The sequence below is a fragment of the Myotis myotis genome, unplaced genomic scaffold (genome assembly GCF_014108235.1).
Source record: "Myotis myotis isolate mMyoMyo1 unplaced genomic scaffold, mMyoMyo1.p scaffold_m19_p_1, whole genome shotgun sequence".
Lineage (NCBI taxonomy): Eukaryota > Metazoa > Chordata > Mammalia > Chiroptera > Vespertilionidae > Myotis > Myotis myotis.
In genome coordinates, this window is record NW_023416313.1 from 160,123,460 (window position 1) to 160,142,049 (window position 18,590).

Genomic DNA, 18,590 nt, shown 5'->3' on the forward strand with positions numbered 1-18,590 from the left:
TATATAATAAAAGGCTAATATGCAAGTCAACCGAATGGCAGAATGACCGGTTGCTGTGACATGCACTGATCACCAGGGGGCAGATGCTCAACACAGGAGCTGCCCCCTGGTGGACAGTGCACTCCCACAGGGGGAGCGCTGCTCAGCCAGAAGCTGGCTCACAGCTGGTGAGTGCAGCGGCAGTGGCAGGAGCCTCTCCCGCCTCTGTGGCAGTGCTAAGGATTTCCGAATGCCAGCTTAGGCCTGCTCCCTGTAGAGAGTGGGCTTAAGCTGCCAGTTGGACATCCCCTGAGGGCTCATGGACTGCGAGAGGGTGCAGGCAGGGCTGAGGGCTCCCGTTCCTCTCCCCCCTGAGTGTACAAATTTCATGCACTGGGCCTCTAGTTGGTATATAACAACTAATTGACCAAACGTAACCACACAGTGTGGTCTGATCACAAAATCCTAACTGGGCATGTCATAGTGTGCTGTCACGTCCTAGGCCTATAGCTTTCTTAGCAAAGATGGTTTTTTAAGTGAACTCTATCCATTGTTCTTATGCACCTAGGATAACATATATTTGAAAAGTCAAGATTGGTTTTCTTTTCATACCCCTCAAAGGCACAATTACCAGCACCAGAGTATACACCACCAGATCATAGAAGCCCTCATTATTACCTTGTTTGCTGCCTACCATCTCTATGTGCTATAAATGATATTAACAGTCCTGTATCCACCAATGTAAATGAAGTATGTGTTTCTCCATTTTGCATCTTATCCATTCCTGGAGAATTCCCTGTCGTGCTTTCTCCCACCTACTTAATCTACTAGCATTGGATTTCATTCATGTTCCTTAAGTCTTCTCCTTTGATTCTAATGTTTAAAGTAAGCTGCAAACTGTCATTCTCTAGAGCAGTGGTTCTCAACCTTGGCTGCACATTAGAATCACCTGGGAATCTTTTTAAAATCCTGACTTCTGGGTCTCATCCCTTGGAAATTCTGTTTCTTTGTTACTAATATTGTGGCCCCACCCCATAACAAAGGTCAATAAATTTCTGCTTCCAAATTGAGCTACTCTGAAATTCAATCAACTGCATTTCAAAGTCAGCCATGTCTATCCATGAAAACATTTGTAAGTTTAGTTCCTCCAGTTTCATGCTTTCTGGAAACCTCATGAATTTTGCTGTCTCTTCCAGTTCTCTGAATTTCGCAAATCTTGAGAAGAACTGCTCAATAGTTGACTCGATGATGTTTAAAAACAGCTTTTGAAGGCTTTGACAGTCTGTTCTGTCTTCTTTTGGGAGGTCTTTGATGTGCCTCTTGAGGTTTGGGAAATACCTAAATCTCTCACCATTCACATCCCTCTTAAAGACTTCCAGTTTCTTTTCAAAAGCCTTTATGTAACCAAACAACATTAAGTGTCTTGCCAGTTCTTTGTAATTTAACATTTAAGTCATTCAAATGTTCACAAAAATTGTAAATGAAAGATTATAAGAGAGGGTTTCATGTGCCAGCAAAAGTTACTGGCGTGCCATGTTTGGCACACGTGCCAGGGGTTGCCCACCCCTGTTTTAGGTCTTACTTTAGATCCTTGATTCATTTTGAGTTAATTTTTGTATATGTGGTGTTAGGTAAGGGTCCAACTTCATTCTTTTACATATGAATATCTAGCTTTCCCAACACCATTTGTTGCAAAGATTGTTCTTTTTCTATTGAATGGTCTTTGCATCCTTGTCGAAAATTACTTGACCATATATGCAGGAGTTTATTTTGGGGCTATCTATTAAATTCCACTGGCTTATATGTCTGCCTTTACGCCACTACTGCACTGTGTTGGTTATTGTAGCTTTGTAAGTAAGTTTTGAAATTAGCAAGTGTGGGTCTTCTAGGTTTGATATTTTTAAAGATTGTTTTGGCTATTTGGGGTCCCTTGAAATACCATATGAATTTTAGAGAGGATTTTTCTATTTCTATTTTTGCAGAAAACATTATTAGGATTTTGATAGACATTACATTGAATCTGTAGATTGCTTTGAATAGTATTTTTAAAAAAATAATTCTTTATTTTTGAAAGTATTACATATGTCCCTCTTTGTCCCTCATTGACCCCCATCTAGCCCGCCCCACCCTCCGCCCCAGGTCTTTAGCATCCTGTTGTCTGTGTACATGGGTTATGCGTATATACATACAAGGTCTTTGGTTGATTACTTCCCATCCACCCACCCTTCCCCACCTTCCCTCAGAGATTCTGAACTCTGTTCCATGCTTCCATATGTTTGGATCCATTTGTTCACCCATTAATTTTGTTACTTAGATTCCACATACGAGTGAGATCAACCTGTTTTTCTCTGAATGACTTATTTCACTTAGGTACTCCAGGTCCCTCCATGCTGTCTCAAAGGGTAAGAGATTCTTCTTTTGTATTGCTACATAGTATTCCATGGTATAAATGTACCACAGCTTTTTTATCCACTCATCTACTGATGGGCACTTGGGCTGTTTCCAGATCTGAGCAATTGTAAATTGTGCTGCTATGAACATAGGGGTGCATACATTCTTTCTGATCGGTGTTTTGGGTTTCTTAGGATATATTCCTAGAAACAGGATCACTGGGTTAAATGGCAGTTCCATATTTAATTTTTTCAGGAAACTCCATACTGTTTTACATAATGGCGGCCCCAGTCTGCATTCCCACCAGCAGTGTACTAGGGTTCCTTTTTCTCCACATCCTCACCAGTACTTGTCGTTTGTGGATTTGTTGATGGTAGTCATTCTGACAGGTGTGAGGTGATACCTCATTGTTTTAATTTGCATCTCTCTGATGACCAGTGACTTTGAGCATTTTTTCATATGTCTTCTGGCCATCTGTATGTCCACTTTGGAGAAATGTCTCTTTAGGTCCTTTGCCCATTTTTTGATTGGATTGTTTGACTTCCTTTTGTTAGGTTGTATGAATTTTGGATATTAACCCTTTGTCAGATGTATCATTGCCAAATATTTTCTCCCATGCAGTAGGCTCACTTTTTGTTTTGCTGTGCAGAAGCTTTTTATTTTGATGTAGTGCCATTTGTTTATTTTCTCCTTAGTTTCCTTTGCCTTGGAGATGTATCTGTAAACATACTGCTCCGAGAGATGTCTGAGATTTTGCTCCCTATAGATTTTTCTAAGATTTTTATAGTTTCACGACTTACATTTAAATTTAAGTCTTTTATCCATTTTGAGTTTATTCTTGTGTATGGTGTAAGTTGGTGGTCTAGTTTCATTTTTTTGCATGTATCTGTCCAATTTTCCCAACACCATTTATTGAAGAGACTCTGTTGATTTCATTGTATGCTCTTGCCTCCTTTGTCAAATATTAAGTAAGTGTAATGGCTTGGGTTGACTTCTGGGTTCTTTTGTCCTGTTCCATTAATCTATATGCCTGTTCTTGTGCCAGTACCAAACTGTTTTGATTACGATGGCTTTGTAGTATACCTTGAAAACTGGTATTGTGATTCCTCCTATTTTGCTGTATCCTTCAGGTTTTGTTTGTTTTTTTTTTGTTTGTTTTGAAAAAGTTTGAGAAGGATTGATATTAGTTCTTCATTTAGTATTTGGTAGAATTCATTAGGTAGCCATCAGGCTTTGTTGGGAATTTTTTTTTTAAATTAAATCTTTATTGTTCAGATTATTACAGTTGTTCCTCTTTTTCCCCCCCCATAGCTCCCCTCCACCCGGTTCCCCCACCCCCCTCCGCCGTCAGCGCCCCCCCCCCCCCACACTGTCCTCATCCATAGGTGCACGATTTTTGTCCAGTCTCTTCCCGCATCTCCCACACCCCTTTCCCCCCCAAGAATAGTCAGTCCACTCCCTTTCTATGCCCCTGATTCTGTTATAATCACCAGCTTATTCTGTTCATCAGATTATTTATTCACTTGATTTTTAGATTCACTTGTTGATAGATGTGTATTTGTTGTTCATAATTTGTATCTTTACCTTTTTCTTCTTCTTCCTCTTCTTAAAGGATACCTTTCAGCATTTCATATAATCCTGGTTTGGTGGTGATGAACTCCTTTAGCTTTTTCTTGTCTGTGAAGCTCTTTATCTGACCTTCAATTCTGAATGATAGCTTTGCTGGATAAAGTAATCTTGGTTGTAGGTTCTTGCTATTCATCACTTTGAATATTTCTTGCCACTCCCTTCTGGCCTGCAAAGTTTCTGTTGAGAAATCAGCTGACAGTCGTATGGGTACTCCCTTGTAGGTAACTGAGTTTCTTTCTCTTGCTGCTTTTAAGATTCTCTCTTTGTCTTTTCCTCTTGGCATTTTAATTATGATGTGTCTTGGTGTGGTCCTCTTTGGATTCCTTTTGTTTGGGGTTCTCTGCCCTTCCTGGACCTGTAAGTCTATTTCTTTCACCAGGTGGGGGAAGTTTTCTGTCATTATTTCTTCAAATAGGTTTTCAATATCTTGCTCTCTGTCATCTTCTGGCACCCCTATAATTCTGATGTTGGTACGCTTGAAGCTGTCCCAGAGGCTCCTTACACTATCTTCGTATTTTTGGATTCTTTTTTCATTTTGCTTTTCTGGTTGGGTGTTTTTTGCTTCTTTGTATTTCAAATCTTTTTTTTTTTTTTAATATATTTTATTGATTTTTTACAGAGAGGAAGGGAGAGAGATAGAGAGCTAGAAACATCGATAGGAGAGAAACATCGATCAGCCGCCTCCTGCACATCTCCCACCGGGATGTGCCCGCAACCCAGGTACATGCCCTTGACCGGAATTGAACCTGGGACTTTTCAGTCCGCAGGCCGACGCTCTATCCACTGAGCCAAACCGGTTTCAGCCATATTTCAAATCTTTGATATGATTCTTGCGATCCTCTAGTCTGGTGTTGGAACTCTGCATGATATCCTTTATTTCAGTCAGTGTATGCTTAATTTCTAGTTGGTCCTTTTTCATAACCTCGAGGGTCTCACTAGATTTCTTGAGGGCCTCACTACATTTATTGGCGGTTTCTAGAAAGTTCTGGAAAAACCTTAAAAGTGTGGTTTTGAACTCTATATTCAGTCGTTTGCTTTCCTCCATTTCTGTCATTTGTGTCCTGTTCCTTTGTCTCCACATTTTTTATGCTTCCCTGTGTTGATAGAGTGGCTTTGTGTGCTAGGTGTCCTATAGGGCCCAGTGGCTCAGCCTCCTCAATTACCTGAGGTGGACACTCTTGGTGCACCCCCTTGTGGGCTTTGTGCACAGTCTTATTGATTGTAGTTAAGTCTTGATTGTTGTAGGTATCACTGGGAGGAATTGACCTTCAGGCTAATTGGCTGGGAGAATCAGCTGTGTCTGCAGTGGGAGAACTTCTGGGCTGTAGACACCTCTCCAGGGCAAGACTTGCTTTAGTGGGGCTTTGGTGCTCACTGAGTCTGCCCCCTGAGTGTGTCCTTAATGGATCCGAGGAGCTGCAATCTGGATGGTCCCACTCTGACCACTGGGCACACTGGCTCATGGATCTCTAAGGAGGTGCTAATCTAGCCTCTCCTTGAGGCTACCTAGCAGGAGCTCAGCTGTGAAGCAATGTGAGTTGCCTTGGGGCCTTGGGCCAGCTGCAGTTTGTTAGGTAATTTTCAGATTGCAGAGGGCCAGGCCTTTCATATGCAAAAGCCAGTGCACACAGCTTGGGCGGGGCTGGGTCCTCAGGGGATCAACAGGGTGGAGCAAGCAGCTATGGCTGCCCTCAGAGGCCCCGCTTCTCTGTGTCCCGGCAGTCGCTGCAAGCACCTCCGAGAGAAAGCTGTCCTCGAGTTCTGACCGATGCCAGACAGTCCAGTTTCTCCCGTATGAGTCTGGGTCCAAGTTCTGTGTTGTTGGGAATTTTTGATTACTGATTCAATATCTTTATAAGTTTTAGGTCTATTCACATTGTTTATTTCTTTGTGATTTAGTCTTGGTAGGTATTGTGCTTGTAGCGGTTTGTCTGTTTCATTTAGGTTATCCTGTTTCTTGGCCTACAGTTATTGTACAGTTTTATAATCCTTTTTATTTCTGATTTTAATAATTTGAGTCATTTTTTCTAAGTCCATTTAGGAAAAGTTATGACAACTTTGTTCATGTTTTTGAAGCAACTTTTGGTTATATTGATTGTATTTTTCTATTTTCTATATCTCTGCTCTCAACTTTATTATTTTCTTTCTCTCTAGCTTTGGGTTTAGTTTGTTTAGTTTTTTTTCTAGTTCCTTAAGTTGTCCAGTTGGATTATTTGAGAGCGTTCATGTTTTTTAGTGTAAGCATTTGTAGTTATAAATTTTCCCTCTGTCTATAAGTTTTAGTATGTTGTGTTTCCATTTTCATTTCTAATTTCCATTTTATAGTTATGCTCTGCATGTTAGCTGTAGGAGCCCTTTAGACAAAATTATTCTTTACTAGTGGGATCTTAATATTCAGAGCAGATGTACTGCTTATAAATCAGGTAGCAGTTTGTATTTGTCTTTGTTATGAAAGACTAGAGGCCCAGTGCACAAAATTTGTGCACAGGTAGAGTCCCTAGTGGCCGGGGCCTTCCTTCATTCTGCGCCGCCCCCTGGTGGTCAGTGCACGTCATAGCGAGAGATCGAACTCCAGGTCGGTCAGACTCCCGAGGGGACACTTTGCATATTAGGCTTTTATATATAGACTAGAGGCCTGGTGCACGAAAATTTGTGCACTTGGGGGCGGGGTTCCCTCAGCCCAGTTTGCGCCCTGTCACAGTCCAGGAGCCCTCAGGGGATGTCTAAGCTGCAGTCTGGCCTCCCTCTGTTTGAGGTGACCTGCGGGCCAATCGGGCAGATCGGGGGACGCACCGGTTGGTGTGTGGCTGGCCCACTGCTGGTTGCTGCCAATCACCAGCCCCGCTACCCGCCGACTGGTAGTTCCGCTGTTTGGTCAATTTGCGTATTAGGCTTTTATTATATAGGATTATTTGAAGTAACTGGGAATGCTGGTCATTCACATATTATTTAACTTTAGGAAAAGATTTTGGATCTTTGGCTTAGAACAGTGATGGCAACCCTTTTGAGCTCGGCGTGTCAGCATTTTGAAAAACCGTAACTTAACTCTGGGGCCGTGTCACATATAGAAATTTTTTGATATTTGCAACCATAGTAAAACAAAGATGTATATTTTTGATATTTATTTTATATATTTAAATGCCATTTAACACATTGTATGCGGGAAACGTGTTTACACGTTTTACATATTTATACATTCTACCAGTGTAGTAGAGCGCGGGACACGTATTAATACGTTTTTTATAGACTTGCGGTAGAATGCGGTTGACATATAAATACGTAAACTAAAGTTATCGTAATTTTACTGAACGTTGCCACTTGCGCAAAAAATTAGCAAAAATGGCCCGCGCCACCTGTTAGCGCGCGATAAAAACTACCCACAAACAATGTGTTAACAAAGAAAAATCAACTAAGAAAATGAGTTCGTGTGTCACCTCTGACACGCGTGTCATAGGTTCGCCATCACTGGCTTAGAACAAGCTACATCCTGTCTGAGGATTGACCAGTAAAATGCAAAGTATGGTGTTTGCTCCTCTGTAGTCTTCTTTTTGGGATGCTTAGTTTGCTTAAATAATAAAGCCTCTTAACCTAGATCCTCAATTTGTTTTCCTTTGTGTAGAACTTTTTGATAATATGATTTTATCTCTATTGTGTTCCATTGCTTTTTTATCCTATGCTGAGTTCAGGCTATCTTTTTGTTAATTCTCACCTGAGGATGTTTTTTTCCATTTATTTAGAAAGAGAGTGGAAGGGAGAGGGAGAGACAGAGAGAGAGAGAAACATCGATGTAAGAGAGACATATCGCTTGGTTGCCTCCTGCACATGCCCTGACTGGCTGGGGATCAAACCTGAGACCCAGGTACATGCCCTTGATTGGAATTGAACCTGCGACCTTCAGTTCATAGGGGCCCACCCTCTAAGCACTGAGCAAACTGGCTCGGGCCTGGCTATCTTTTGAATACAGTTTGTCATCAGAAGGCAATAGAAACAGCTCAGTCTCTGGAACCAGGTTGACTGGGTTTGATCTTGATCTGTCTCTTCCTGTAGTGAATCTCAGCATCTGAAAAATGGGAATAATAATCTCAAGGTCTGCTGTGACAGTTCAGTGAGTTAAAACATAATTAAGTTCTTAGAGTACAGACATAGTAAGTTCAATAAATATTTGTTGTAAAATTTAAAAAAGTGTAGTATATAATGGTTGTCTTTCTTGGATTATAGAGAAGGCCTTTTCTGACTCTGCTAAATATAATAGCATCTCCTCGTAACGCCTCATTTCTTATGCTGCTACATTTTTCTACTTGGCAGTTATTATTTGATACTAGAGGCCCGGTGCACAAAAATTTGTGCACTCGGGGGGGACGTCCCTCAGCCTAGCCTGTGCCCTCTCGCAGTCTGGGACCCCTCAGGGGATGACCACCTGCTGGCTTAGACTCGCTCCCCGGGGGGATTGGGCCTAAGCTGGCAATCAGACATCCCTCTGGCAGCCCGGCAGCCCTCGGGGGATGTCCACTTGCCAGCGGGGAGCAGACCTAAGCTGCAGTCAGTCATCCTTAGCGCTGCTGAGGAGGCAGGAGAGGCTCCCACCACCACCGCTGTACTGACAGCCATCAGCCTGGCTTGTGGCTGAGCAGAGCTCCTCCCATGTGAGAGCGCACTGACCGCCAGAGGGCAGCTCCTGCATTGAGCGTCTGCCCCCTGGTGGTCAGTGTGTGTCATAGTGACCAGTCATTCCCAGTCCTTCTGCTGTTAGGGTCAGTTTGCATATTACCCTTTTACTATATAGGATAGAGGCCTGGTGCACGGGTGGGGGCTGGCTGGTTTGCCCTGAAGGGTGTCCCGGATCAGGGTGGGGGTCCCGCTTGGTGCCTGGCCAGCCTGGATGAGGGGATGATGGCTGTTTGCAGCTGGTCACACCCCCTTCAGGGTAGGGGTCCCCACTGGTGTGCCTGGTCAGTCTGGGTGAGGGGCTGAGGGCTGTTTTTAGGCTGGCGGGTGACTGAAGCTCCTAGCCTCTCCTTTTTTTCTTTTTTCTTTTTTTTAAATGTATTTTATTGATTTTTTACAGAGAGGAAGGGAAAGGGATAGTTAGAAACATCAATGAGAGAGAAACATTGATCATCTGCCTCCTGCACACCCCCTACTGGGGATGTGCCTGCAACGAAGGTACATGCCCTTGACCGGAATCGAACCCGGGACCCTTCAGTCTGCATGCCGACGCTCTAGCCACTGAGCCACGCTGGCCAGGCTTTTTTTTTTTTATTATGGTATTTATTTACCTTCTATAGCTGTCACTGGAGCTGAGAGCTGGCTCTTCTCCAGCTTAAGGCTGTGGCTGGCTGAAAGCAGGTATCTGGGTTTGTTTAACTTCTATAATTGAAACTCTGTTGCCATCACTGGCGTTCTAAGCTCTGAGCCCACTGGTAGCTGAAAGCAGGTTTCTGGGTTTCTTTAGCTTCTTTAATTGAAACTCTGTTGCCATCACTGGCGCTCTAAGCTCTGAGCCCACTGGTGGCTGAAAGCAGGTTTCTGGGTTTCTTTAGCTTCTATAATTGCAACATTGTTGCATCTGGAGCTCAGAGCTGGGCCGCAGCAGGCAGGGAACCTTGGCTTCCTCCATCACTGGAGCAAGCAAGCCTCATGTTCGCTTCAGCTGCGTGGCTGCCAGCAGCCATCTTGGTTGGCAGTTAATATGCATATCTCGCTGATTAGCCAATGGGAAGGGTAGCAAAGTTACGGTTAATTACCATGTTTCTCTATTATTAGATAGGATTATATGTTTGTTAGTTTGTTTTCCCCTACTGAATTATAACTGTGAGGGTAAGAACTTTGTTTTATTCAAAGCTGTATTCATTTTGGTGCATAAAACAATGTCTGGTTTATAATATTCAAGAAATATTTGGTTAAATGATGACTACATTAAGGTGCATGAGGGCCAAAAAAGGTTTTTTAGGGGGTATCTGTTTGATTTTTTTAAAAACATTTTTATTGATTTCAGAGAGGGAGAGGAAGAGAGATAGAAACATGATAGATGAGAGAATCATTGATCAGCTGCCTCCTGCACACCCCCTACTGGGGATTGAACCTGCAACCTGGGCATGTGTCCTTGACCGGAATCAAGCCTGGGACCCTTCAGTGTACAGGCTGATGCTCTGTCCATTGAGCCAAACAGGCTAGGGCTATTTGATTGTTTTAATGAGTTAACTGCTTTTTATGAGGGGGAGCATATTTTACATTGGCAATGCCTCATTGAACTTTCGTTGCCAAAGGCATCTAAAATCTTATGCTTCCTGCCCTAGCCAGTTTGGCTCAGTGGATAGGGTGTTGGCCTGCGGACTGAAAGTCTTGGGTTCGATTCCGGTCAAGGGCACACACATGTCCAGGTGTGGGCTCGATCCCCAGTAAGGTTGTGTGCAGGAGGCAGCCTATTAATGATTCTCGCTCATCATTGATGTTTCTCTCTCTCTCTCCCTCTCTATTCCTCTCTGAAATAATTAAAATATATTAATAAAATAAAATCTTATGCTTCCTTTTGTTAAGCTATATGTGAAACGGAGCCTGAGCAGCCTGTTCGACATTATCCATTATGGGTAAAGGTAGAAGGTGAAGTAGATCCAGAACCAGTTTATATCCCGACACCTTCTGTCATTGAGCCTACGAAGCCATTGTTGTTGCCTCAGCCAGAAGTTTCATCTACTACTGTGAAGGGCAAACTCCTCACTGGTATTAAACCTGCACGGACATATACTCCCAAACCTAATCCTGTGGTAAGTCTGGAGTTTCATCTTTTATTGCAAGTTGCAAAAATCATTTGTAAAGATAATGGGTTTCAACCAATTTTTAAAAATTCTTTTCCTTTTTATTTTATTTTCCCATTTCCATTTATCCCCTCCCTATACCTTCCTTGACTTCCCCCCACACCCTCCGTAATCATTACACTGTTGTCTGTGTCTGCGAGTTCTTTCTCTCTTTTCTTTTTTGCTCAATCCCTATACCAAATTTTAGGTTTATATTCTATGAATCATTTTGCTTTCAGGTAATTTGCCTGTAAGCCATCTCCTTTCTGGTTTAATTGGTTTAGTTGCTGGCACTTAAAAAATGTCATAAAAGAGGTTACTAGTAGTAATTCTTAAATATAGCCAAATCTCTTCTTTAGGAAGATTGTATAAAGATGGGCTTTTTGAAAACCTGACTTGCAAAAGTCCGTTTAACATATCTTATTCCTGTAATGTAGTATATTGAGTAATTGAGATGTAGTACATGTTATTGCTAGAAAATCATTAAGAAAAAACTTTAAAAAGTAAAATTTTCTTAAAGCAAATTTCTTTATATATAGCAATAACAGTAAAGTTCAAGAGTTCAAATAAAAGTGGTTGTAATATGATTATGTGAAGACCGACAGGTAAAAGAGCTGATAAGCATTTTTGATTACTAAATCCATTTCACTCTTCCCAGTCCATTAAATTGAAGAAAGATCTTTTAGTGCAGTGCCCTTCAGTGGGTCTCTGTATTAGTGCTGATCCAGAATTGTTACCCATCTGTGATGAAATAAGTACATATAGAAAATAAGAGTAAATATTTAGAAACTTTAATAGCAAGTTGATAGACATTTTATATCTATTAAATCTAATACTGCAAAACTTGTGCTTATATTTTGGCCTTTGTTTTTCTAGTAATCTATTTTGTATTTTTCTAGTAATTACTTTTGTATTTTACAAAAGTATTAGTCTATGTTAGACTATTAATTAAGAAATGTACTTTACCACAGATCATTTGAGAAACACTGACACGATCTGAAATTTCTTTTTTTCCCCCTTTATTAAGGTATTACAAATGTGTCCTTAAGAAAAAAAATTTTTTAATGTTTTTATTGATTTCCGAGAGGAAAGGGGAGGGAGAAAGAGATAGAAACATCAGTGATGAGAGAGAGTAACTGATCGGCTGCCTCCTGCACGCCCCCCACTTGGAGATCAAGCCTGCAAACTGGGCATGTGCCCTGACCAGGAATTGAGCTGTGACCTCCTCGTTCATAAATTGACACTCAGCCTCTGAGCCACGCCAGGCAGACTGATCTGAAATTTCTTGATAGAGAATTCATTCCTTTCTGATTGCCCCAAGAGTCGGCACATATGAACTATATTTATACTATTTAACTTTAAAGTTTTCATTTAAAAATTTCAAGTGTTGTAATAAGAAAAATTAAACATCCTTTGCCTTTTGAAGTATAGGCGACTTCCCCTTCCTCCCCCCCAATATTTGGAATATTTTATTGTATGAAACTTACAGATTCGAGAAGAGGACAAGGATCCAGTCTACTTGTACTTTGAAAGTATGATGACTTGTGCCCGAGTTCGAGTATATGAAAGAAAAAAAGAGGAACAGAGACAGCCGTCACCATCCCCATCCCCGTCGTTTCTGCAGCTCAGCTCATGTCATTCTAGTCCTGAGAACTGTAGTGCAAAGGTGAGTTACTTATTGCACACTTTCTCTTTTTAACTTTCAATTCCCTGTTGCTGGTATTAGAATTTGTATTACTACCAGAATAATTTGGAGTAATTCTTGTGAGGCAGAGAAGGCTTACTTGATGTGTATATCAATATATCTGTTCCTCTGCAAACCTATTCTAGAGAACAGTTTCTTAGGGTTGATAAAAATATTATTCTTTTTAATGCTAGAAAAAAATTTTTTTTTTTAATATATTTTATTGATTTTTTACAGAGAGGAAGGGAGAGGGACAGAGAGCTAGGAACATTGATGAGAGAGAAACATTGATCAGCTGCCTCCTGCACACCCCCTACTGGGGATGCGCCCGCAATCAAGGTACATGCCCTTGACTGGAATCGAACCCGGGACCCTTCAGTCTGCAGGCCGACGCTCTATCCACTGAGCCAAACCAGTCAGGGCTAGAAAAATTTTTAAAAGTTTAAACATTTCTAGTTTAAATTAAATTATCTGTAATTATTAGAATTTGCATCTTTCCACATTGGTGAAATTTCTAAATAACTAAAACTTGGTCCATTAAACAGCAAATATTTTTCCTTCTTTAGTAGAATACACTATAAAATACAATGTAAATTCTTTTCTTGGTGACTCAGTCATTATCAAGGATATTACAGAACAAGTCTGTGTTTTTGCCAAGGGCTACGTAATATGATAGTAATGCAGCTGTGTATATAGATATGAAGCTGTTGTTATTTTAATCTTTCTACTGTTTCAGGGCTGCTTTTGGAAGATTTAATGCTTATATCTCAGTCTGTATTGATACTAAATATAAGTATTTAAGTATCTCTGTGTTATTTCTTCTTCAGGAGCCCGATGCTGAACAGCAGCCCTCGAAACCAATTACCTGTGACCTCGAGGATGATTCTGATAAATCACAAGGTCAGCATGAAAGCTAGATCTTAATCATTTGATAGTAATTATATAGGTGTGGGTTATAATAAAAACTATGGGGCCCTAGCTGGTTTGGCTCAGTGGATAGAGTATCGGCCTTCAGACTGAAGGGTCCCAGATTTGATTCTGGTCAAGGGCACATACCTGGGTTGCGGGCTCGATTCCCAGTGTGGGGTATGCAGTAGGCAGCCCATCAATGATTCTCTCTCATCATTGATGTTTCTCTCTCTCTCTCCCTCTCCCTTTCTCTCTGAAATCAATAAAAATTTATTAAAAAAAAAAAAAGATGGGAAACTAATATTACCAATCCAGAATATGTTGACCTACTCTGTTTTTAGCTTATGCTAAAAATAGAGTTGATATATAAGTTTTTCCCTGTTATTTGGTTTCCGTATCACTCTTGTTCTAAGAAATAAAATTCATTTATTGCTGTGGTATGTTGTTGCAAGAGACATTTAGGATTGAAGTCAGTGATTTTCTTTTTAATTTTATTTTTCAATTACAGTTTACATTTAATATTTTAATATTATTTTGTATGTTTTAGGTGTACTGCATAGTGGTTAGACGATCATAAACTTTACAAAATGTTTCCCTCGATATTTCTATACCTGCCTGGCACCATACATAGTTATTACAATACTAGAGGCCCAGTGCACAAAATTTTATGCACTTGGAGGGGGGTCCCCTCAGCCTGGCCTGTGCCCTCTCTCAGTCTGGGACCCCTCGGGGGATGACCACCTGCTGGCTTAGGCCTGCTCCCCGGGGGATTGGGCCTAAGCTGGCAATCAGACATCCCTCTGGCAGCCCGGCAGCCCTCGGGGGATGTCCACTTGCCAGCGGGGAGCAGACCTAAGCTGCAGTCGGGCATCCTTAATGCTGCTGAGGAGGCAGGAGAGGCTCCCACCACCACCGCTGTACTGACAGCCATCAGCCTGGCTTGTGGCTGAGCAGAGCTCCCCCTTGTGGGAGCACACTGACCACCAGAGGGCAGCAACTGCATTGAGCGTCTGCCCCCTGGTGGTCTTTCCCAGTCTTTCTGCTGTTAGGGTCAGTTTGCATATTACCCTTTTACTATATAGGATAGAAGCCTGTTGCACGGGTGGGGGCCGGCTGGTTTGCCCTGAAAGGTGTCCCGGATCAGGGTGGGGGTCCCCACTGGGGTGCCTGGCCATTCTGGGTGAGGGGCTGAAGGCCATTTTCAGGTTGACCGACGACTGAAGCTCCCAGCCTCTCCTTTTTTTCTTTTTTTTTATTCTGGGATTTATTTACCTTCTATAATTGAAACTTTGTTGCCGTATCTGGCACTCCCAGCTCTGAGGCCGCGGCTGGCTGAAAGCAGGTATCTGGGGTTTGTTTGGCTTCTATAATTGAAACTTTGTTGCCGTCCTGTTCGCTCCAGCTCTGAGGCCGCAGCTGGCTGAAAGCAGGTATCTGGAGTTTGTTTAGCTTCTATAATTGAAACTTTGTTGCTTTTGGAGCTGTTGCTTTCGGAGCTTAGAGCAGGCCGCAGCAGACGGGGAACCTTGGCTTCCTCCATCACTGGAGCAAGCAAGCCTCCTGCTCGCTTCAGCTGCGTGGCTACCGGCCGCCATCTTTGTTGGCAGTTAATATGCATATCTCGCTGATTAGCCAAGGGGAAGCATAGCGGAGGTACGGTTAATTACCCTTTTAATCTTTTATTAGATAGGATTATTGACTATACTAGAGGCCCGATGCATGAAGATTCGTGCAAGAATTGGCCTTCCTTTCCCTGGCTGCCGGCACTGCCTTCACTCTGGCTGGAGCCGCCTTTCTGCCTTCCCACGCTGCCCAGAGGCCTGGAGTGGCTGGGGTGGTGCGGAATGCCTGCATCCCACTCCACCCCCGGCCTCGTGGCGCCTGTGTATGCAAATTAACCCGCCATCTTTGTTGGGTTAATTTGCATACTCACTCCTGATTGGCTGGTGGGTATCTCGAAGGTATGGTCAATTTGCATCTTTCTCTTTTATTAGTGTAGATTTCCTATGCTGTACTTTACATCCCTGCGACTGTTTTGTGACTACCAATTCATACTTCTTAATCCCTTCACCATTTTCAGCCAATTCCCCAAGCTCCCTCTCCCCCTCTTCTCTGCCATCAGTCTGTTTTCTGTATCTATGAGTCCATTTCAATTTTGTTTGCTCTTTCATTTTGTTCCTTTGATTCCACATACAAGTGAAATCATATGGTGTTTATCTTTCTCTGACTGACATATTTCACTTAGCATAATACCTTCTAGGTCCATCCATGCTGTTGCAAATGGTAAGATTTCATTCTTTTTTTTTTTTTTAATATATTTTATTGATTTTTTACAGCGAGGAAGGGAGAGGGATAGTTAGAAACATCGATGCGAGTGGAACATCGATCAGCTACCTCCTGCACACCCCTACTGGGGATATGCCCGCAACCAAGGTACATGTCCTTGACTGGAATTGAACCCGGTCCCTTCGGTCCGCAGGCCGACGCTCTATCCACTGAGCCAAACCGGTCAGGGCAGCTTTCATTCTTTTTAAAGGTTGAGTAATATTCCACTGTAGATATATGTGTACCATAGCTTTTTTATTTTTGTTAATCTTCACCCAAGGATATTTTTCTATTAAATTTTAGGGAGAGTAGACGAGAGAGGGAAAGACAGAGAGGAGCATTGATGTGAAAAAAACACATCAATTGGTTGCCTCCTGCAGGAGCCCTGACCAGGGCCTGGGTCGGGGAGGAGCCTGCAACCAAGGTACATGCTTTTGACTGGAATCGAACCTGGGATCCTTTGGTTCCTAAGCTGACACTCTAGCCGCTAAGCCAAACTGGTTAGGGCTACCATACTTTTTTATCCACTCATCTACTTGGGCTGATTTCAAATCTTGGCTATTGTAAATAATGCTGCAATGAACATAGTGGCGCACATTTTCTTTCTAACTAGTGTTTTGGGTTTCTTTGGATATGTGCCCAAAAGTAGAATTGCTGGTCATAAGGTAGTTCCGTTTTTAATTTTTTTGAGGAACCTCCATCCTGTTTTCCACAGTAGCTGCACCAATCTGTATTCCCACCAACAGTGCGCAAGAGTACCCTTTTTCAATATCCTTGACAACACTTGTTTGTCGATTTATTGATAATAAACATTCTGAGAGGTGTGAGGTGATATCTCATTGTGCTTTTACTTTGCATTTCTATGACAATTAGTGACATTGAGCATCTTTTCATATGTCTGTTGGCCATCTGTATGTCCTCTGGAGAAATGTCTATTTAGGTTCTCTGCGCATATTTTAATTGGGTTCTTTTGTTTGTTTTTCTTTTGGTGTTGACTTGTATGTTCTTTGTATGCAGGTTGGGACAAAAGCAGGTTTACAGTTGTATGTGAAACACAGTTTATTCTTGTATTATTATTGTTATTTTTAAATATATTTTATTGATTTTTTTACAGAGAGGAAGGGAGAGGGATAGAGAGTTAGAAACATTGATGAGAGAGAAACATCGATCAGCTGCCTCCTGCACATCCCCTGCTGGGGATGTGCCCGCAACCCAGATACATGCCCTTGATCGGAATCAAACCTGGGAACTTTCAGTCTGCAGGCCGACGCTCTATCCACTGAGCCAAACCGGTTAGGGCTCTTGTATTATTATTTATTAGTTATTATTTTTTTTATCCATGAGCATGGTGTATGTTTCCTTTTATTAGTATCTTCAATTTATTTTTTTATTGTTTTATAATTTTCTGGATACAGCTCTTTTACTTCTTTGGTTAAATTTATTCCTACACATTTTTTTTCTTTATTGAAGGTAGTTGTATATGGGATTGTTTTCTTAGTTTCCCTTTCTGATAGTCCATTAATGGTGTATAAAAATATATCTGATTTCTGAGTATTATTTGTTGTATCCTACTACTTTACTGAATTTATCAGTTCTAGTAGTTCTTTGGTGGAATCCTTAGGGTTCCTTATATGCGGTATCATGTCATCTGCACATAATGACAGTTTTACTTCTTTCCAATTTAGATGCCTTTTATTTTTTGTGTAATTGCTGTGGCTAGGACTTCTAGTACCATGTTGAATAAGAGTGGTGAAAGTAGACATCCCTGGCTTGTTAGTAATTTTTTAAATATATATATATATTTTTATTGATTTCCGAGAGGAAGGGAGAGTGAAAGGGTAAAAGAGATAGAAACATCCATGATGAGAGATAATCATTGATCGGCTGCCTCCTGCATGCCCAACACTGGGGATCGAGCCTGCAACCCAGACATATGCCCTGACTGGATTGAACTGTGACCTCCTGGTTTATAGATCAATGCTCAACTACTAAGCCATGCCGGCTAGGCTGTGATTTTCTCTTTTAAACTTATTTTTAAACCTCAATCCTATTTGTTTAGCTATTGAAATTTTTACTCAGGTTCTCAGTAGCTGTTGCTGTTGGAGAAATGGCAGAGGCAGAAAGGAAGGATTTACCTAGCAGAGGCTACTGCCTAATTTGGTGAGAGATAATGTCTAGGGAGTTAACTATTTGTTTTGGTTTTGCTTCCTAAGACTTCAGACACTAAAGCAGCAGTGGCTTCCAACTTTTTTTTTTTTTTTTTTTAGAAAGCATAATACACACAAAAAGTGCAAATGTTTTTGTAGTACCCTAAGGTAAGTAGAGGAGCCTGCTATGGTGGAGAGATCCTGCCTGAGAGCACGACTAGTATGAAGGCTGATGGAATCTTATATTCTGACATACCTGTAACTGTAGAACTTTGGTTGAGAGACTCAGCTGTAGAAATCTTGGTGTCTAGTTAAGTAGACATCTAGTTAACATATAAAACATGGTGAATTGAGTGATCTGCACATGATGTAGAAGTGGAGCAGTCACATCTAGATGTACAAATGTATTTCAGAAGTAGAAAACAAAAAGTGATTCAGAAGTATTTGCAGTAGAAACTAGAGATAGAGTGCACTTTACGTGTGTGTGTTTTTAAACCAGAACACTGTTTTGCTGTTTTTTGGTATTGATAGCCTATCACATGTTACAAAGCATCTGGCAAGTATCTTTGCTTTGCCTGTATGGATAGTAGAACATTAAACTATCTATATATATTAAAGCCAAGTGACCAGAACGACCAGTCCCTATGATGCGCACTGGGGCAGCCAACCAGCCTGATCATCATCCCCCAATCTCCCGGGACCCCGTCCCCCTGCAGGCCCAGCCCCTGATCC

At 41.6% G+C, this 18,590-nt stretch overlaps 1 protein-coding gene across 14 annotated transcripts in view; it reads left to right on the plus strand.

Moving 5' to 3' along the window:
- Nucleotides 1-18,590, plus strand: part of MGA (MAX dimerization protein MGA) — a 136,951-nt gene that overhangs the window by 81,914 nt on the left and 36,447 nt on the right. For all 14 annotated transcript variants that reach the window (XM_036298100.1, XM_036298085.1, XM_036298146.1 and 11 more), the window contains exons 10-12: nucleotides 10,537-10,763; nucleotides 12,283-12,459; nucleotides 13,305-13,377. In XM_036298100.1, the coding sequence (XP_036153993.1) occupies nucleotides 10,537-10,763; nucleotides 12,283-12,459; nucleotides 13,305-13,377 (477 nt within the window). The remainder of the gene's footprint in view (nucleotides 1-10,536; nucleotides 10,764-12,282; nucleotides 12,460-13,304; nucleotides 13,378-18,590) is intronic.